The sequence below is a fragment of the Danio rerio genome, chromosome 8 (genome assembly GCF_052040795.2).
Source record: "Danio rerio strain M-AB ecotype USA chromosome 8, GRCz13ab, whole genome shotgun sequence".
In the NCBI taxonomy this organism is placed as follows: Eukaryota; Metazoa; Chordata; class Actinopteri; order Cypriniformes; family Danionidae; genus Danio; species Danio rerio.
Genome location: NC_141028.1, coordinates 41,381,510 through 41,404,239, shown reverse-complemented (window position 1 = coordinate 41,404,239; position 22,730 = coordinate 41,381,510). Strand labels below are relative to the sequence as shown.

At 34.5% G+C, this 22,730-nt stretch overlaps 1 protein-coding gene and 1 long non-coding RNA gene across 44 annotated transcripts in view; one reads left to right on the top strand and one right to left on the bottom strand.

Moving 5' to 3' along the window:
- magixb (MAGI family member, X-linked b) overlaps positions 1 to 22,730 on the bottom strand; it is a 177,533-nt gene that overhangs the window by 31,617 nt on the left and 123,186 nt on the right. For all 40 annotated transcript variants that reach the window (XR_015498256.1, XM_087265117.1, XM_087265120.1 and 37 more), the window contains 3 exons: positions 21,681 to 22,251; positions 21,541 to 21,601; positions 19,367 to 19,747 (listed from right to left, as the gene is read on the bottom strand). Coding sequence is in view for 39 of the 40 variants with exons in the window: in XM_087265117.1 (XP_087121243.1) it covers positions 19,367 to 19,747; positions 21,541 to 21,601; positions 21,681 to 22,251 (1,013 nt within the window). In the remaining variant the exon portion in view is untranslated. The remainder of the gene's footprint in view (positions 1 to 19,366; positions 19,748 to 21,540; positions 21,602 to 21,680; positions 22,252 to 22,730) is intronic.
- The window catches only part of LOC141375883 (uncharacterized), a 270,920-nt gene that overhangs the window by 218,827 nt on the left and 29,363 nt on the right, over positions 1 to 22,730 (top strand). Inside the window, exons 6-7 of one of the 4 annotated variants that reach the window (XR_015498275.1) lie at positions 10,447 to 11,038; positions 11,426 to 13,481. The exons of the other annotated variants lie outside the window; for them this stretch is intronic. This is a non-coding gene — a long non-coding RNA (uncharacterized LOC141375883). Of the gene's footprint in view, positions 1 to 10,446; positions 11,039 to 11,425; positions 13,482 to 22,730 lie in introns of those variants that run through there. 4 annotated transcript variants of the gene reach the window in all.

Genomic DNA, 22,730 nt, shown 5'->3' with positions numbered 1-22,730 from the left:
CCTTTGCAGTCAATTACAGCATGAAGTCTGGAATTTACAGATATCACCAGACGCTGGGTTTCATTCCTGGTGGTGCTCTGCCATGCCTCGTTTTACTGCACCTGTCTTTAGTTCCTGCCTGTTCTTGGGGCATTTTCCCTTCTGTTGTGTCTTCAACAGGTAAAATACATGCTCAATTGGATTCAGGTCAGGTGATTGAATTGGCCATTGCATAACATTCCACTTCTTTTCCTTCAAAAAGTTTTTGGTTGCTTTTTTAGTATGATTTGAGTCATTGTCCATCTTCTCTGTAAAGCTCTGTCCAATGATTGTTAAAGCATTTGGCTAAATATGAGCAGATAATATTGCCTAAAAACTTTAGAATTCATCCTACTGCATTTGTCAGCAGTAACATCATCAATAAATACAAAAGAACCATACATGCTTACGCCATGCCACTACTACCACCATGCTTCTCTGCTTAGGATCAAGGGCAGTTCCTTTCCTTCTCCATCCTCTTCTCTTCCTATCACTCTGGTATAAGCTGATCTTGGTCTTATTTGTCCATAGGATGTTGTTCCCGAACTGTGAAGGTTGATTTAGAACTCTAATCTGGCCGTCTGGTTTTTGAGACTCACCAATGGTTTATGTCTTGTGGTGAACCCTCTGTATTCACTCTGGTGTAGTCTTCTCTTGATTGATGACTCTGGCACACCTACATCTACTCCTGGAGAGTGTGCTTGATCTGTCCAACTGTTTCGAAGGGTGTTTTCCTGACCAGGGAAAGAACTCTTTGGTCATCCACCACAGTTGTGTCTGTGGTTTTCCAGGTTTGTTGGTGTTGCTGAGCTCACCAGTGTGTTCTTTCTTTTCAAGAATGTTCCAAACAGTTGTTTTAGCCATGCCTAATTTTTTTGCCATCTCTTTGATGGGCTTGTTTGTTTGTTTGTTTTTTAGCCTAATAATGGCTTGCTTTACTGATAGTAACAGCTCTTTGGATCTCATCTTGAGAGTTGACTTTTTGAGTTTTGAGATTTGAGAATTGAGATTCAGATTCCAAATGCAAATAGCACACTTGAAAGGAAATCTGGACCTTCTATCTGCTTATTGTAATTGGGATAATGAGGAAATAACACACATCTGCCCATGGAACTTTTGGAGCCCTAACAAGTGGGAGGCAAATACAGTATGCAAACTGTTGTACTTTTGGATCCTCAAGACAATGAGTTTACTTAGATATTTATTAGTAACCAATTCTTAGGTTGTCTTTACAAAAAGATGAAGGCATATTGCGATTTTACTAGTAGTTTTGTTTTAGGAGTTCTTGTATGATTTCCTGCATTAGTTATTTTTTATTGAGTAGGTTTTCAAGATAGCCTGTTGACTGATTTTTACACAAAACACTCCAGATGGTTTGCTTAAAACATTGGAGTTGTTCTGTACAGTAATGTCAATATTTTTCGTGCAAGAAAATTGATTTATACACATTGTAGTTACATATAGCTTACACCCACTTTCAAATTAAACTGCCGTATCAGTGCAGTTTTAATGTTGTCAAACGTCAACATGATGAAAGTATCAGAACCTGAAGAGTTTGTGCAAACATATTCATACTGCTTGATCCTATGCATTTTTTATGGTTATTATTTTATTTTGTGTTAATATTGCATTTATTTATTTATTTATTTATTGGGGGCCTTGGCTCAGTCTAATTTGAAGATAGAAAATTATAATCAATGTTCAGTAAATATGATCAAACAATACTAATATTTATAAGTAATAAATACATTTTACATGAAGTAACTGTTTGTAATTGTTGGTTTTATCGCATTTTAAATATTTATGCAGTAACATTTTATGATCAGACTTAATAACAAATTGTAACTTAAACGTAATGTGACGTTAATCCATGGTTTTGTGACATCAAACTGAACTGTAGACAATATTAATCGCTCAAACTTCTCAAATAAAATATCAGATAGCCCAAAACTCAAATAAAATCACAACACAAAGTGCTTGCGCACATAATAAAATTAATTTATTAAAATTAAGTTTTGAAACCCCTGTATGACTAATTTTCTTCTGTGGAAAATAAAAGAGCTTGGAAAGATAGCTTCATAGTTATAGAATTCGGATATTATATACTTTTAGATGGTTTGGTAACCATAGAGTTGAATGTGAAGGACTCAGGGTACAAGGTTTATTGCTTTCCCACAAATGGACTCAAATTTAAGACACATAGGCATACACAGTCCTGATACGCTGGACCACCTCAAAGGCATTAAGTTTCTTTTTTAAGTGTTAAGCTGAACCATGTGAACAGAATAAGTCGCTCATTATTCCCACGAACAAATATCTCATTTTTAACTGGTCTGACTTTTAGTCTATGCACGCTTGCTTTGAGGACAGCTGTATTTTGATGCATTCAAAAACATTGCTGAAATTCATTATAGCAGATAAATGTCTTACTGTGGTGCTGTTTAATTCCTGAGTGAATTGGGGTCATTTACTCAACACTATTTTCATATACAATAAAAAAACTAATATGGACTTTTGGATATCCATTAGAATAACAGTATTTTGAGGGCCTTAAAATGTACATTTTGAAAACAGTGTGTCCATTTTATTAGTGTAAAATGTAAATGGAATTCTGGGAAAACTGTTATGTCATGTGTTCAGTGTTTAGGCAAACCCAAAATAACAACGGTTGACTACAGGAACATATGTGAGCCTTGCATGCAGGATTTAGCATTTTAGCCCTTAAACACAATAGTTTTAAATACTAACACTGACCTTCTGAATGAGTTTTTAATATGACTATTATTTACAGTACAACACATTGCTTTAAAGTTTTAAAGGCAACGCATAAGATTTATTATATGACATATAGCAGCCCCAATGATTTAAACATACACGTATATCGCTTTGCTTATATTCTTCCTTTTCTGCAAATATTGACAAACACCCTAATCTTATTGTGAAATATCTGATATTTAATTCTCAAATAAAATGTATTTTGTCATTTAATCAGCTTAATTATAATCATATTATCCATATTAGCCTGCGCCTCAATGAAGACATCAAAGCGGCCGGATTTTCCACGTAAACCTCCTAGTTACATAAAAATTAAAATGAGAGCACAATAGAGTAAATGTTCTAATAACCTAAAAATTGTGTATCTGATGTGACTAACACATCATCTGTCTGTTTAAATATTATTGCTGTATTCATGGAAAATTACCTGTAAGTTACAAACCATAAATATTATGTTTTGCTAGTACTTATGTGTACCTAAATTTCTACATTTTATAAATAAACGTTATTTGCTTCAAAACACTGATAAATTGAGATTTATGACAATTTATGTGCATCTTTCTCAAGCTCAGAATAAGCTACTTCATTTCATTTTTTAGGAGACCCGAAAAAATTTTTGCAGTTGATCATCATGCACTGAATATTGTAATCATACCAGTGTTCATTTTGACAGCCAATTTTGATTTAGTTTTAGTCTTAGTCTTATGACTAAAATTTCATTTTAGTTTTAGTCATATTTTAGTCTTCTGAATCATTTTAGTTTTAGTCTAGATTTAGTCTAGTTTTAGTCGACTAATTTTCATAAGATTTTAGTCGACTTAATCTCTTCTAGATTAAGTTAACTAAAATAAATTTGGTTTAATTTGTGTAATTTAATTAAAATATTATATTATAATAAATATACATTTATTTTAATAATATTTTTATAATATTTAAAAAATATAATATTATAAATATTATATACATTTATTTATACAAAATAATAATAATAATATACAAAAGTCTCATTAAAATATGGAATATAGCTTTTCCATTGAAGACCAAAAATTAAATTTGCATTGTTTATTTATGTCATAAGTAATATGTAAAATGATGTGTTGTTTTTATTAGTCAACAAAAATCTCAGTATATTTTATTATCATAGTCGTCATCATCATCACTTAATTTTTATTTAGTTTTCGTCCAGTTTTCTTTGGGAAAAACTTGTTTGTCCTGAAAATTATGACAAAATTTTTTGTCAACAAAATTAACGCTGAATCACACTGGTGTGATCATGTGTTAAAGGGTTAACTGTTTTTGTTTATGACCCTTCAAACAGAATGCTTTTTTCCTTTCCAATGTGTTACTTTTCTATTGTTTTACAATGTAAACATGTGCTTGATGAAGGTGTAAGATTGTTACGTGTTTAGCTTCTTTCGAAGTGCCGCAGTGTTTGGAGATGGACAAGTATTGCAAGTTTCTGTTTAGAGGTGCTCAGTGACTATGTCCGGATATTTTATCAAACCCCGTTAAAAGCACAGACACATTCAGAGTGATTGGTTCATTATTCTGTGTGAACATGGATTTTCTTCTTTTGACAATACTGTGGTCTTATCGTTAAAAAAATTAAAAAGAGCACTTAACATTCTTCGGTTTTTAGTAGACCACTGTCAAGTAAAACGCATCCTCAGTGTACTGTATTTCAACAAACTGGTTCAGTGAATGATTCAATGACTTACAAAACAGCTACTTATTTAGGTTACTGAATAAATCAGCGTGTTTAACTAATCAGTTAAATAAAGTCTCCATTCACTAGACACACTTGTAGGCACCTATCAGAAAGACCCCACCACAAACACTCAACGCAAAGACTAGCAATCTGTCTAGACAACCACAGTCATGCAAACAGTGCGGTCTTTAAGTAACACTGATGAAAGTTTGTAATATAGTAGCACTCTTTGTACATCTTCATCTTAATAATAAAAGTGCTCCACAGCTGCTGAAATGCACTGGCTGGCAGTGTAAAGCTATTCACTTCAGACAACCAGCACTGCATACTAAAATACCAAGAGACACGAGAGAGAGAGAGAGAGAGAGAGAGAGAGAGAGAGAGAGAGAGAGAGAGAGAGAGAGAGAGAGAGAGAGAGAGAGAGAGAGAGAGAGAGAGAAAGAGAGAGAGAGAGAGATGCTCATTATGGACCTGCGTTGCACTGCAGCAGTGGGTTTTTTTTTTCTAATACCACCAATATCAATGACTCTAAATGAACTTCGTATATTAATAATAAAGACTGTTAATACAGTATACATAACTAACAATGCTGTATAGTCATGATGTAAGATCCAGTAGTTCGCATTTAATTTAACTTCCATAATCTGATGCATTTTGATAAAAAAAGATTTGAATGCACATCTGACATCCACTAAAGCTGTACAAATATGATTGCTCAAGAATATGTGGAGATCTGAACATGCGCAAAACATTCTGACAGAGTCAGCAAACAACAACTTTCACTGAGCGGACTAAACAGTCTGTCAAGTATACATCACTCTTCAAATGCATAAGAGGAAGAGAGAGGCAATAATTACAAACCATAATTAAAGATTACAAGCCTCAGCATTCTGTAAAAGCAATTATTGTCTAAGATTTATTACTTTGCTGCAGCTGAAGCAGATGTATGAATACAAACAAGGATGAAGTTGGCTGTGATATCCCACTTATTTTGCTGGGTAATGAACTGGAGATGTTCTGCAGATGTGTTATTGATTTGGGTACAATGCAGTATTGCTGTACTGTACCTGAACCCAAGAGCTGACAACGCAGTGGGCTTTTCCACTGACACACCAACAAAAGCGTGTGTTTATAGAGGTCTGCCGGAATTTCATTCACAGTTTGAGTCATAAGAGCAAATTTTGGTCACACTTTATTTTTGGCGTTAGGGTTAGTGTGAGTTGACATGTACTTGCACAATTTTCCTATAGTCAGTTAAATGTCTGTTAAAGGAGCAGTATCAACAGATATTAAGCAGACAGTCTACTAATACTCAGATGGACCTTCAAAATAAAGTGTTACCCAAATTTTTGGAAGCAAGAGTAAGTTTGGCAAATTTAATACACATAGTTATATTCAGTACAATTATTTAACAAAACAAGGATATTTTAACAGTATGTCCGATAATATTTTTTCTTCTTGAGAAAGTCTTATTTGTTTTATTTTGGCTAGAATGAAAGCAGTTTTTAATTTTTAAAAAACTATTTTAAGGTCAAAATTATTAGCCACTTTAAGCTATATTATTTTTCTGATAGTCTACATAACAAACTATTATATTTAGAAATGTGTTGAAAAATCTTCTCTCTGTTAAACAGAAATTAACAGTGGAGCTAATAATTAAGGGGGGCTAATAATTGTGACTTCAACTCTATACAATATACAAATCAAATACTATAAATGTTTCTAAAATTATCTATAATTTAAACATACACATACATTCAACTTACTTTTTTTCTTACAATATAAAAAAAATCTTGCTGCATTATTTTTTTTATTTAGTTCTCAAATCTTATTTCAATTAAAGGGACTAAAAATGCATTTGTTTATTAATTTTCCCTCAGTTTAGTCCCTTATTTTTCAGGCATTGCAACAGCGGGATGAACCTCCAACTATACCGACATGTGTTTTATGCAGCGGTTACAGTCTCACATACACACTCACACACTATGGCCAATTTTGTTTACCCAATTCACCTATAGCGCATGTCTTTGGACTGTGGGAGAAACCGGAGCACCCGGAGGAAACCCATGCCAACTTCAGAGAGATGCTCATTACATGCTTCGGAGATGCTCAGGCTCCTCATAAAACTCCACACAGAAATGCCAACTGGTCCAGTTGGAACTCGAACCTATAACCTTGTTGCTGTGAGGCGACAGTGCTAACCACTGAGCCACTGTGCCACCCTCTAAATGAATATTAAGTCAAACTTTGCATAACTTAAAAACTATAGTTTGAACCTGATTAACATAAATTTTGTGTAGTGATGACTTTTTGTGATTGAACATTTTACAGTGTACAGTGCTTAGCATATATAAGTACACCCCTCTTAAATCTCTCTTTTAAATTCATATTTCAGCTTTACAATATTATATTTGTGCATATACATTAGATTAGTCAGTAAGGAAGCCAAATCTGGAGCTTATCTAACAAAATAACTTACGATAACAGTCCAAAAAACAGGTACAGCCAAATTTGTGTTTTAAATTAAAAAAAAAAAAAAAGAGTAAAAATCAAGCAAAAACAAATGTACAAATTTGTAGCATGTCATTTTTTATGCAATATTTTGCAATATTTGGTCACTAAATTATTACTTTAATATATATCTGTTTAATAAATCTGTTTTGTTTAAATGCACTAAAATTATATTTCTTATATTCACTGAGAAATGCTGAACTCTGAATTAGTGGAATTTCCAGTTACTTAAAAAGTTTTTATATTTTCTGAATGATACTTCTTTATTTTATAAAAAATAAATAAATAATATTTTTAACATTTAATTGTTTTAAAAGCACATATTTCTACCTATATATAAAAGCACTGATATATACAACTCCAAACCAGGCATAATGAAACCTATTAAATCCTATAACAAGCACCAACTAGGCATGGGACGATAACCATTTTAAGGTATACTATGGTTTGGAAAAGTCAAGGTTTTAAAACTGCCAAATTTTTCTTCTATACTGCTCCTAAGAAATGTGAAAGACAACAGTACCTTTAGCAGAAAAGATATTCATATCTGTGTTTTTGAAACTAATGAAGACAGCAGAAGTCAATAATTCATTTGAGTTATTTATCCTGAAATGTTTACTGCTCCAAAATAGTTTAAATTTTTCTTAAAATAAAATATTTTGTGTTAAAAGGGGAAAAAAGTTTTTGTTTCTTACCCAGTTATTTAAATAAAGAATAAAAATATATATTTTAGAGCAGTCATCACAATACCGTGAAAGCGGAATATTTTTATCCAAGGTTATCATACTATCAGAATCTTATACTGGCCCAAGCCTAGCACCAACTGTAAACACTACATACTACGTAGGTAAAAAAAAAAAAAAAAAAAACTCTCTGCATCATCTGCACTCTGCAACATTCTCCCGACAGGAATTGACTCTATATGACAGCTAGTTATCATATTATGAAATGAGGGATGAAATCAAGACAGAGAAAATACAAAATATTTACGTTTGGAGTCCTTCACACTTTGCAAGGCAGACTGCAGTCTCTCCAGCATGGCTTGAATGTGAGTGTGTGTGCTAGAGTGTGTGTGTGTATGGAGGCAGGGTCCCGATCCCGGATCACACTCCGTTTAAATCCCAACACATGTGAGAGCGATCACGCGGAAGGGTCATGGTGAGAAAAACCAGTGGAGGGCATAAACAAACAAACAAGTGAAGAAAACAAAACAAAATGAGCCTCTGTGCAGAGGTGCGAGCGAGCCGCTTACTGTAGCAGGTTCATTTTCCTTTGGCATCTGGAGTCGGTGAATGAGAGAGAGAGAGAGAGAGAGGGAGGGATGGAGGAGTGGACAGGCAGAGAAAAGGAGGGAATAAAGACAGAGAGATGGAGATAAGAGGAGGGGCAATAAGAGAGCGAACGAGAAGAACGATTTAATCCTAGGACCACTGCAGAGCGGGGGGTGTGCCGATCAGAGAGAGAGAGAGAGAGAGAGAGAGAGACCTACATGCACATACGTGTGTAATCTGACTTTGGCAAGTGCTGATGCATGCTGGTCATGCCAATAAAAAAAGCATTTGCGTGATTGAGTTTAATGCTATCAGTGCAGTGAACATATGACAACACTACTCAACTGCTGAATAATGAATGGTTCGTGTGATATCATAGGCATCATTCACTTATTTTTTTCCCCAAAATGTATTTATATAGTTAACCTGTCATTTTAAACACTTTTTTCTCAAACACAAAATGATTAGAAATATATTATAATTTTGAATACACTATTTTACTTTTTTTAGTAATATACTATAACTTTAGATTAAACTATACTATAAATAAAAAAGAAATCCGGTAACACTTCACAATAAGATGTCACTAGTTAATGTATTTACTAACATGAGAATTTAATCATATTTCAACATTTACTAATGCATTATTAAAATCCAAATGAATGCTTGTTAATATTAGTTAATGCACATTAACATGATGAACTGACAATGAAAAACTGTATTTTCATTAACTAAGGTTAACTAACATGAACAAATACTGTATTAATTGTTTTGTTCATTGTTTCTTCATGTTAGTAAATGTATTAATTAATACAACTTTATTAAGTGCTACCAGAGTCATGTTACCTATGATTTATTTCATATAAATATTTAACTTTGCTCCTTTTTACTCTCAGTCATGTACAACAGTGTTCTGTGTTATTTAGTTCCTGTATTATAGTAGTGTTATATGTGTTACCCCTGATGTGAAGTGAAACACCGCTATTACCTATGTTTTCAATACAATTTAAAGTACAAATCCAGTTTTCAAAGTTCATGTAAAGGTGAATAAGTAAATAAATATAACTTTTTTCACTTCATCGAATAATGAAATATAAGTTATAAAAATACAGTAAAGTAAACTCAGCAAAAATGCTTGCTACTGTGAATTTCCAAATGTGATTTTTACCACAATTAACATAATATTTTGCGTAGTTTAGTCAATATTCTAAATTTGCTGAATCTTAAAGAAATGAAAACATCAACATTTAATTCATTCATTCATTTTCATTTCGGCTTAGTCCCTTTATTAATCAGGGGTCGCCACAGTGGAATGAACCGCCAACTTTTCCAGCATATGTTTTAAGCAGCAGATAACCTTCCAGTCGCAACCCATCTCTGGGAAACATCCATACACACTTATTCACTACAGACAATTTAGCCTACCCAATTCACCTGTGCCACATGTCTTTGGATGGTGGGGGAAACCAGAGCACCTGGAGGAAACCCACGCAAACACAGGAAGAACATGCAAACTCCACACAGACATGCTAACTGACCCAGCCAAGGCTCGAACCAGCAACCTTTTTGCTGTGAGGCGAAAGCACTACCTACTGCGCCACTGCGTCGCTCTCAACTTTAATTGTTTTTCATTATTAAACTTACCTAATTTGACTAAATCAGTTCATGACATACAATTAATCACTTGAACTTTAAGGTGTAAGCAGTATGGACCACTTTTATGCAGACCTTTGGTTCTTTTGTTTTTTTTCTTTTGAGACATGACTGCCAAAACCCCCATTTTACCTCTACTGTATGGAAATGAGTACTGTAGTAAATAAGTACAGGTATCTGCAAGCTAATGGGCTAAACATAATGGTAAAATAAGGAGCTGAGCAGGGCATATGGGGAACAATGAGTAAAATAATAAGATAGCTTTAGTCAAAATGGCTGAAAAAAAATAATACATTCAATTATTTTGTTTCCAGCTTAGTCCCTTTATTAATCAGGGGTCACCACAGCAGAATGCATCACCAAATTATCCAGCATATGTTTTATGCAGCAGATGCCCTTCCAGCCGGAACCCATCACTGGGAAACATCCATACACACTCATTAACAGATATAAACTACGAACTATTTTGATTACCCAATTCACCTAAACCACATGTTTTTGAACTTGTAGGGCAAACAGCTGGAGCAAACCCACGCAAACACGGGGAGAACATGCAAACTCCACACAGAAATGCCAACTGACCCAGCCGGGGATTGAACTAGTGACCTTCTTACTGTGAGGCGATTGTGCTGCCCAAGAATAATAAAATTACTAATAATATAATTTAAGAGTTTTGACCAGTCAGAGTAGGTTTTACTAAATTGATGTGTTTGGGGGCAATGGGTATTTTTACATGAGACTCAATTAATCAAAATATTTCCCTTTTTTTGAATAAGAAAGTACTATGGTTAAGGCGTTTACTGTAGTTGTTTTTAAAATATTTTCTTCATGCTCCTATTTTATGTTATGTAACATATACTTGATGGTGCTTAAGTCCAGCAATGTACATGCTCATGTAAGGTCATACTGTACATGGCTTTAGCATAAACCAGTTATGATCACTAGATTTTTCCCTTATATACAGATTTTGTCCAGTATGTAAATGCATTATCCTACATGCAGCAAAGAAGAAAATAAATCACAATCTCAGATCTTTTCTTGAAGAATTATAAAAAAACATATTTTTCTCCCACACTATTCTTGCATTTCTGCATCACTGCCAGTGGCAGGGCCGGACTGGGACGAAAATTTAGCCCTGGCACTGTTGCCACACCAGCCCACATTACCACACCGACACAGCCCCATCCACGGTGAAATGGTGAAATAATATGACATTCTTGCCAGATTTTGATTATGTCCGGGTAACCTTGGATTGGGTCGGCCCATGTTGAAACTATGCGGCAGTTGCCGATTGGGCCAAATGCTTAACATTTATTATTATTATTTTTATTATTATCATCATAATATCACATCTAGCAAGAGATGAAAGGTGTCTGTACTTAAAAACAATACATACTAAAAAAAAAACTGACCGGCCCAGATTTCAAATTTGGTCCGGCCCTTCTGGCATTTGCCAGAATTGCCAGATTGCCAGTCCGCCCCTGACCAGTGGATAAACAATTTATTAACAAAGCAGTTGAGTTGTTTTGCCAAGTTACTGCTTTTCTTTGTAGTCAGGAAAAGATGTTATTTCAGTAAACTGAGTTTTGGGAGTTATCAGCATTTTGGTGTGCATGTAAACATGGTCAGAACACATATTTGGTTTGGTGTCAGTATATTAAAGATTTCCAAAGATACAGCCTCACGATAAAATACAGTTTGCAACTGATTTTACTACTGAAGTAAATACAGAACTGTTTGCCTGCATGTTGTTTAAATATGCTTGTATATTTTATAGTCTTTTGTTGTTAATCAGACTAAGGAGGAGTTGGACAGTAAGATTAGAAGATTATAATAAAACTAGTATGCAAGGACCCAGCATGCACAGGAGGTCAATATGACGTCAGATTGACGTTGTATCCCAACGTTGTGGGACATTGCATTTAGTTTGGAAATGAACATCAGGTTGACGTCAATTACCAATGTAAGACAGACATGGCATTTTGTTTACTTTCCAACGCAATCTAAAAACAACCAAATATCATCTTCTAATGATGTTACAACTAGTCAATGTGTAGATATCACCAGTATGATCCCAATCAAATATTGGATTTTGGTTGCCATACCAAATAAGTGTCAGTATTTGACGTCAATATGACGTTGGTTTAAGATGTTGGCTTGACGTTGGATTTTGGTCACTTTACAACACAACCTAAAATCAACAAAATATGAAATTCACATAATTTCACATTGTTATTGGACATCAAAATAAGATTGTCCTTAGACACTAGTGACCTAAATCTAACCTACAATAATATTAACTTATAACATTGTGAGTCTGCTGGAGAATCTATAAACAATCATTGCGAAAAATTCAAAAATTGTGATATATATCAAATACATTTGAGACACCACCACCTTGTGCTTAAAAATTACAAATACATTTTAAAAAATATATTTTAAAATGTAATTGTTATTTTTTGGGCACAAGGTGGTGGTGTCTCAAATATGTTCAGGGCAGAATGGCGAATTCTATTGAAACATTATTATGTTCATAAAATATTGCACTGACACCCATACTTACCAAAAATAAACTAATTAGGTATCATTTAGCTTGGTGGGTTGCTCCAAATTTAAAGTAACCTGTTCTGAGATTTTGGGTTTGACAGAAGTTATAAGCACGAGTACTTTTATTATCTCTTGATTAAATGAAGAGAGTTGAAACCTTGTAAGGAGCCTCGTGTCACAGGGTGTCACAACACCAAACAAGCTTGAAAAACAAGGTTTCCACATGCAACACTTTCTGTATTGGGTGTGAAAGCTGTTACACTGTGACTACGACAGGATGGAGAGTGAAACCAGCATGCCGAACACTGTTTCAGCTCATATTTTTAAACATTTTTTTTTCCCTAATTTAGCTGAAAACCGTACAGTAAATACCATTTTCAGATAATACATTTAGGTGGCTGAACAAAATCCCTAAAAATAAACATAAGAAAAAATTTGAACTGTTGGTGGTGCTAGAAAGATTGAAATACAGGCTACAAATTTGCTGTGGAGAGTATTCTGACTGTCCTGGATCAAAAATGCTTTTCATAGGGTTTTGTCTTATTTCTAGTCCAAATATTTAAATATTCTTAAATCAAGGAGCATTTTCTAGACAAGCAAACCATAATGTTTTCAGACATAATGTCAAACGTAAGTGAGTTTTTGCCTGAACAAGTAAAATAATCTGCCCATAACTAAAACCAGATTATTTTGCTTACACCATTGGCAAATTATTTTGCTTGTTTTAAGGAAAAAGTTAGTTCATTTTGACATGTTATTTCTAAAAAAAAAAAAAAAACAAGACAATACTTTTTACTTGTCCAGAAAATGCTTCTGTTTAAATATTTGGACTAAAAACAGGACAAAAACAATAAAAGCATTTTTGCAGTGTATTATAAGAACGCTAGCGACTACAGTAGGTAACTCTAAGCACTGTCAGTAAAATGAAAATAAATAAATAAAAACAGAGGTTTGTAAAATCATGTCAGTGTCCCTTTAAGACATCCACTGGCATCCACACAACTAGGATAATCTCTATTATTGATTCATTGATTGTGTAACTCGTGTTTTGCTTTCTAACCCAATTCGTTCTCTCTTTATCAGTCTCTCAGTGTCTGCCATCTCTTATATCTGCATCATCTCTGATTTCTATGTAGCTCAATCATACAGTGTGTTTGATGGCATTTCACGCTCCCCTGCACAGCCATACACAGAAACACAAACATCTAGTTTTTTTTTCATCAGACGTCTCAGTCTCAAGACAGACTCTCTTTTATCTCCATATACTGAGTCTTTCTATCCTCCAGCCATATGAGTACAAGTGTAGGCACACAAATCAGCTTCTCAGTTTTGGATTTTAGGCATTTTGCTAAATTTATAGGAGAAAGAAGCGGATTAGTTATGAAAGCCAGACATGATTTTACATTGCAGACACAAGCACCAGATTAACTGCACTCAAAAAATGACTTTTGCTGCTTGTTTAAACTGCTTCTTTGAAATGAGCTGAGGCAACACAATTCTTAACCCTCTACCGCACGCATTATGATAAACCTTCAAAAAATTTATTTGACTGTTTTTCTTTTTTTTAAATGACTTAACTTGAAGTGCTGTAAAAAAAAATTGGAAAAAAAAATTTTTTAAGGTACTTTTTGAAACGTTGCCATATGGCAACAACGTCCAACAGTGGATCTACCTTAGAAATTTCAAATTTAAAACTTTCCTTTTTATTAATTTTTTTGTTAGTTTAAAGTAATTTAATTGGTCTTGCAGCATTATGAGCTTTAACACAGAACTTATAAATTACACCTTATACATACTTTACCACAACTCATATTCCAACAGCTTTCATTCATTCTATTCTTTTTGCTGAATATTATTGAAAACAATTATAATATTGTATTATCATATATACAACATACAGTAAATATATATATATATATATGTATAGTATATACAGTATATACAGACATATGTGTAGTTATAGTGTATAGACCATCATATTGGGGTTATATAAACACACCCAGTCCTTTTTTTTTTAATTTAACAACATAAAAACGGTGGACCAATTGGATCGGTTATGAAACCGACCACAACTTGATATAGGTGTGCGGTCCCCCCCGTCCACCAATATTGATTGATAGGTGCGCATTACTGTATCCAAAGTTAGTTGTTTCACGTCCACCATTTTCAGCGTGTGAGTCAAATCGATGTCACCAAAGGAACACCCTTGCTCTATTTTTGGATGTAAGGCTCATTGGGTGAAACCTTATAGTGAAACCAGTTAATTGTTGCATCCTTACACGCATGACTAAAACTATACAAAGACACAAATTCTGGCACATGAGGAATATTGATACCTCAACAGTAGTCTCTGCTTGGTCTGTGTCCGAGTCCGGGTCGTACAGTACATGTACGGCTGAATGCTGGCCCTCTCACTCATGTTGCTTCTCTCTGTCTGCCTGTCTGTTGCCATACACAAAGTGGGGGAGCTCTTGGCTCCACCCCCTTGTTAAGTTGGGCAGGAAGTCGAAACTAATTTTCAAGTGAAGCAACACACCCCTAAAACAATGATCCATGTACACGACCCCAAAATGACACTTTGTAACACATTATAATAAAAAAAAATCTGAATTGTGTTTTGAACTGAACCTAAATTGGCACACTCAGAACAACCATAATATTAATATTAAATCTTAAAAAGGGGTAAAAAAAAAAAAAAAAAAAAAAGTGCCCTTGACACTATCTACTTAAAATGAGTTGAAACAACACATTTCACAACTCACAATTTTGGGGGGCACAACGTACACTACCTGACAAAAATTTTGTCTCCTATCCAAGTTTAAGGAACAACAAATAATAGCTTGACTTTAAGTAGATCATTTGGTATCAGAAGTAACTTATATGAAGGGCAAAGTCCTCTAGATTATGCTTATTTTCAAAAAAAAAAAAAAAAAAAAACATGATCATGCTTTGATTTTTAATTATTTCATTAGGACAGAAAGGTCTGACTTTGCTTATACAAAAGTCGTGTCATGTAATAGAAATATTTTACAGTATAGAATATAAAGTCATGGTGCAGTGGAAAAATAATTAATATTGTGTATGACACCCATGAGCTTGGATGATTGCGTCCATACACCTCTTCAATGACTCAAATAACTTATTCATAAAGTCATCTGGAATGGCAAAGAAAGCGTTCTTGCAGCACTCCAAGAGTTCATCAAGGTTCTTTGGATTCATCTTCAATGACTCCATCTTACTTCAGATACGCTCAATAATGTATGGATCTGGTGACTGGGATGGCCAATCCTTGAGCACCTTGACTTTCTTTGCTTTTAGGAACTTAGATGTGGAGGCTAAACTATGTGAAGGGGCGCCATCCTGTTTAAGAACTTGACCTCTCCTTTGGTTTGTAATGTAATGGGCAGCACAAATGTCTTGATATGTTCCTCGGGCTATTGATGTTGCCATCCCCTCTGCAGATCTCTTGCACACCCCCATACTAAATGTAACCCCAAACCATGATTTTTCCTTCACAAAACTTGACTGATTTCTATGAGAATCTTCGGTCCATGTGGCTTCCAATTGGTCTTCTGCAGTATTTGTAATGATTGAGATGCAGTTCAACAGGTAATTCATCAGAAAAATCCACCTTCTGACACTTTTACAATCAACTAGAAGTCAAGTTATTATTTGTTGCTCTTGCAACTGGGATTGATGACAAGACTTTTGTGAGGTATTGTAGTTGTTTTATGTTTAATTGACTTTATTTTGTGAAAAAACTATTACGTTGACTTAATCGGTTTGCGTTGGGACAACATGATTGATTTTTTTAGAGTGTACAAATACAAATTAAGTAAAAAAAACTATAAAAAGGGTCTAACTTAACTTTACATTTATTAAATATGAGCCCCACATTATATTTAAAAACGTTCAGAAGCAAAAACCTCTAAGTGCTCTCTGAAAATGTATTCTAAAATTAGCATTTTTCTCAGTCTCCAATCTTTATTTTGAATTATTTTACATTAAAGACAATGAAAATAACCTATTCTTTGACATAAAAGTGAAATTACAGAACCAGGAGTCTGAGAAAAAAAAAAAAAAACCTTTTGGAAGACAATTTTAGATTTTTATTTTTTTTTTTGGCACTTTTCATTTAGTCAATAAGTAAAATAAGTTACAATATTGTCTTAACATAAACCTTTCGTTCTAACTTTTACTCTGAGCATGTGTAAAACACAGCACAAACTCTCTGAAAGATTATGAAATCGAGTCATACAGAAGAGGAACATCACAGATATTGATATACACGGCAACAGCTGTGACATCGGGGACAGGCACGTTTTTAGATGCTCAAGCTCTTAGTGATGCCATGGCCTCGATAAAAAGCAAAGGAACACTGAGTAAAATGAGGTCATTGTGGGCTTAGGTAGGGGAGAGTGTGAGGGGGAAGGAGGGGTTTGTGTGTATCCGGGTCTGACTGCTGGCAGGCCTCACCGTTGGCAGGCCTCTGTCTCACTGTCACTCAGTCACTTTATACAGCTGACACTTTTTGTTTAACTTTGCCTTCTTTTTAAATTCTAGATTGTAATCAAAATATTAAATAGCATCAGTGCTGGGTGTAATTAATTACTCACTTTATTTAAATGACTTTTTCAAAGTACAGCATTAATGCATTTTTATGTCATTCAATTAATTGTTTATAATGCACTTGCCTTAAATACTGTAAATAAATTGAGCAGTGCTGTATAAAGTACTGTATAAAATCTATATTTAGCAGAATTTATTTAGCAGAATAATTTGTTTTAAACTAAATACGTTTACATTCATCAGACAATTGCACTTGCCATAATGAAGATAAAATATGAAATGTTTCATGTTTTCATACATATTTTAAACTTTTCAATTGTTTGCAGTTGTTATTAAAATGCTTTCAAATTTTAAAGTATTAGTGTTTCAAATTTGTGACAAATGTTTGTCACATGTGTGACACATTCAAAGAATTGGAAGTTTAATATATATTTTCAATGTGCTTATACATTCATTAGGATTTTAAATAATAATAAGTCAAGTATTCCTTGAGTAATTAAATTGCTTGTAATTAAATTAAATTGAATTAAATGTAGAGTAATTTAAATGCAATTTTAATAATGCAATTAGTAACTGTTTTTTAAGTTATTCACCCAACACTGCATTATATATAACTCAAATAATTCAAAGATTCCATAATGTTTTTGAAATAACTTAAGGCAAAAAGTATACTTTAGTTTTTTTACATACACATAGTCAGTGTCAGAGTACAGTCTGTGTCAGTTTAATGACATTATCAGAACAGTTTACATTTGATTACATTTCAGTAGTCAACATTTGAAGAGGATGTTGACTCCTGTATACACACATTCATCTGCAGCAAATATTTAAGGTCAAAGAACACTGATTAATAATAAAAAGAGTCTCTTCTGATCCATTTAATGCATCTTTGATTAAATGATTTTTTATACTATAACTGCATTCAATATGATTAAACGTTAGACTTTTTTTTAAAAAGAAAAGCTTATAGAAAAAAAGATTATAAGAGATAAGTTAAAAACCAACACAAAGTACTGTACAGCTAGGGTGGGGAAACTCGGTCCTGGAGGGCCGGTGTCCTGCACAGTTTAGCTCCAACACTAATCAAACACACCTGAACATGCTAATCAGTGTCTTCAAGATCACTAGAAATCTAAAAGCAAGTGTGTTTGATTAGAGTTGGAGCTAAACTGTGCAGGATACCGGCTCTCCAGGACTGAGTTTGCCCACCCCTGCTGTACACTAACTTAAACTTAAGTTAAAATCTTTGTTAATTAGTAAAACATTAGATTACCCCCTTAGCTGTTTGCAATTTCTTTTTATCACCCTTTTCCATATTTAGGTAATCACACTATATTAGAAGTCATAAAGCTTAAATTAGAAATTCATGACAATACACCATTTTGAAAATTCAGTGTTACCACGGAAAAGTCACTTTAAACCATTTCAGGGTGCTCATTCTTTCATTGATTCATATTACGAAATTCAGTATGCAGTTGTATAATCAAACATTGTGTATAAGACAGCTAATATAATAATAATATATTTAACAATAATAAAGCTTAATTCACATAAATAATTGCTGTTAATTAATAACATGCCTTATTTTTGGTCTTTTTACACTGTTTTTGACAAGTGCCATTAATAGAGATCATTCTTAATATACACTCAATATACACTGCTGCGTGTTCAAGGTACTTATTTAAAATGAGTTGAAACAACACAATTCGTTTGGTTTTGGAGGGGACAACTTAATTGTTTTATATTCAATCCACTTAAATTTGTAAAAAAAAATAAATAAATACCTTAGCTTAACTCAGGGGGGTGCACACTCGGTCCTGGAAGTTTAGTTCCAACCACACTCAGATACACCTAGGCTGGCTAATCAAGCTCATAGTAGATTTTCTAGAAACATCCTTGCAAGTGTGTTGAGGCAAGTTAGAGCAAAAATCTTCAGGGCATCGGCCCTCCAGGACCCAGGTTGGACACCCCTGGCTTAACTTAATCAATTTGTGTTTATACAACATGCATTTTTACAGCGTACATATTAAAGAGGGCACATTAAATGATTCAGGGGTTGTAGCAGACATTTTCCTCACCTTTATACAAATACAACACTTTTTCAAACTAAACTGATCAAAACTTGGTTGTTTGTTATAAAACTGCCAGTCAAAAGTCTGGAGTCAAAAGTCAAAAATATTTCCTTGTTTTCAGAAATAATATGACAAAAACAAATGCCATGTTCAGTATATAATGCAAGGAATATCTAGCATCTAGGACTGCACTGGAGTACTTATAAGCTACTTCATGGTGTTGGTGCATTACAAATCCTTACCTTTGACATTTTCCACATCCTGAGAGGCGATAACGAATCCAAATCCTTCACCTGGTTTCCTCTTCAGCTCCACCTCATAGCCCCGCAGCGCCGGGGGCTGCTCTTTCTCCTCTGTTTTCACTCTGGGACTGAGCACCGTCCCTCCATCCTCTGAGCTCATCCAATCACGTGGCTCCAGTGTGAGAGTGACAGGTACCGAATCCAGAAAGCTGGTGCTCTGGACCAATGAAGAGCGCACCAGCGCTGGAGAGGGCGGGGTCAGAGAGTTACGAGATAATGGCATGGAGTCGGTAAAAGGAACTTCAGAGTCAGAGGCAGAGCGTGGAGGGGGAGGAGTTAGTCTTCGCACAGAACTGGGGGAATTGGAGTAATTTGAGGGGCCTGCAAAAATATGATGAAGGCAGTTATTCATAATTATACTTTAAGGCAGTTATATGCTTGATTCTGATTGGCTGATTAACATACTATGGAGTGCAAGAGCAGTTTGAGGTCAAAACCTTGAAAAATGGCTTGAACTTTCACATCTGAACAATGTCTTTAGGTGTTCAGCAGTTCATCCTCAGTTGTTCTGTACTTAACGAATGGGCATAAAGACTTTAAATGTGCAGTATGTGAGTTTTTGTTCTAACCAAAGCCTTAAATTGATATATTAGGAAAAGCTTTTATTCCTTGCAGAAAACTGACAATGATCACCTCAGGTACACCTATATGTGCTATAGTCAGTTTTAAATTCTAGTAAAGTTTAATGTTTGTGTTTGAATGCCATTTTAAATGACATTTATTGCCATAATACTGAAAGCAGCAGCAGATAGTTCACCTCAGTTCTTATAAATAAAGCAAACCCTTTGGAATTGGAACTTTGTGACTCATACCAAAACATTGTGATTCAGCATGTACATTTAATAATGGTAAAGTGAGTGAGTGTATATTTTGTGCTTCTGAATGTCTGTATTTCAATTTCTGTCGTGTTTTGTCTGGTGCAAACAGCCAAACTACAACTGCAAATCTTGTCATGTGGCGTGTTGTTAGGACATGGGGTTACAATGTAACCTGCTTGCCTAATGTTTACATTTGTAATTTTTATATTATTTGCTCATTAATAACCTCAAGTGGAATTTCATTTTGGATTCTGCTACGGTCCACCTGAGGTCGCATTTCGGTCATGGGTGCATGCTTTGAGAGACTTTCTGACTGAATTAATGAAATACGCTGAAATATAATTGGTTGTAGTGGCAGTGGGCGGTTTGGTTAAAAGAACCAAAACAAAGACAGACGTTCCGGCAAGTAACTCACATTTTCAAAGCAGAAGAAGTGATTTTATCATTGTTTTTAAGATAAACAAGAATGTTCACTTGCCATGTTTCTTAAATATCTGAAAACATTTTATGGTATTTGTGTCCTTTAGATCAGGGGTCAACAAACTCGTTCCTGGAGGGCCGGTGTTCTGCAGATTTTACCTCCAACCCTAATCAAACACACCGGAACAAGCTAATCAAGGTCTTACTGAGTATACTTAAAGCACCCAGGCAGGTGTGTTGAGGCAAGTTGGAGCTAAACCCTGCAGGGACACCGGCCCTCCTGGACCGAGATTAAAAAAAAAAAAAGTTTTTATTAAATTATAAATGTAAACAAGGTAAACATTTAAATGTTTGTGCATGAGTGACACTGAATATCTCAAAGAATTTTATACACTTAAAAAAATGACTTAGTGCTTGTTCAAACTACTTATTTAAAATGAGTTGACAACACAATTCTCAACTTTTTTGGGGAAAACTTAATTGTTTTATCCTCAATTCTAGAAACAATTAACGGTTAGCTTAACAAATTTGTGTTAGGACCACATGAGGGAATTGTGTGGAACCCAGCATTTTTAAAGTGCATTATTTTTACATAAATATATCAGTATATTTAATATATAAATACCTACTCATATCAGGTCAAATTATAACATTGTTACCTGTACATATTGATGTTAAAGAGCACAATTTCAAAATATATAAAAAAAAATGATTACATTTACTATCACAAATGTCCTTAATTGTGACCTGGTAAAAATAAAAATAAAAATCTAAAATATTTAATGTACTGTACATTTCATACAATAAAAAATTCTAAAGATTTAATTATTTACAGGTTTAAATGCAATAAATAAACAAAATAGTATAGTAGCTTACCCCTGTAAACCAGCAGAATAACCTCTCCTTTTTTAGTGTGTTCTTGCAAAATCCTTTGGACCTTGAACACAAAAAACACACATATGAACAAAAATATGTACCCCATAACAAAAGACTCAACTTGTTCTCTCCTTCCCTACCTGTGCAAAGCTGAGACTTTGTACATCAGCTCCATTGATCTTCACAACAGCATCTCCAGACTGCAGCCCATTACACTGTCTGTGGTCCCAGACTTTCTTCACAAGGGTCTGTCTGCCTCCGTGCCCTCCCGCCGTCACACTGAACCCCATATTGCTGCCCCTCCCGCATTTAGCCAACGCAACGGGAACCAATTCTCCACCTGCCGCCATTCCTCCAACACCACTGCCTATGACGGCACTTAGGGCTCCGGGTGAAGGAATGCTACTGTTTGGGCTGCCGCTGCTGGCGCTGGCCGTCCCGTTGAAGGTGAAGTAAGGCCCGTCTGAATGGACGCTGCTTGGTGGGGTTAGCATTGAATTCTGAGGTTTACGTAAATGCGTGTAGCGTCTTCCACCTCCAGGGGAAAAGGAGACAGGACCTGGGCTTAGTTCAGTGTGGGGTAGAGGTAATCGAGATATGGGCGGTGGAGTACTTGAGGAAAGGTCACTCTCTGAAGATTTGAAGGAGTGCAGGCGGAGAGGTGGCGGAGTGGAGAGAGAGTTGTTGTTGTGGTTACGGATAAACGAGGCCCTGTGAAGATAAAAAGAGAGAGAGAGAGTTGCCGTGATGTGTCATGATCAGGGGTGGAGAGACACATAATAAATATCTGGTAATGAACAGTGTCCAGATTTAGTGATTCACATGTGTTTTTGGTTTATTTACAGTTGTGAATTGCATTTTGGGATGTTGATCTCTGCTTTGTTGACATTTGATGTTAAAATTCAACATTCCAGTTTAACAAAGTGACTTTTATTGACATTTTAGTACTTAAAAATAATATAATATATAGAGAAATAAGACAAATAACAGAAAATGCACTGGCAGTTTATTGCAAGTTTTTTGTGCTGTAAATAAACAACACCAACCCAAACGATATATCACTTTAAACTTTTAAACGTTAATAAAAGTCACTTTTTTTAACATTTCAAGGTTAAAAGTTGTTGGAAGAAAAATCAATGTCCCATAATGTAACTCAAAAGCATAAATAAACATGAAAAATTAAAATATAT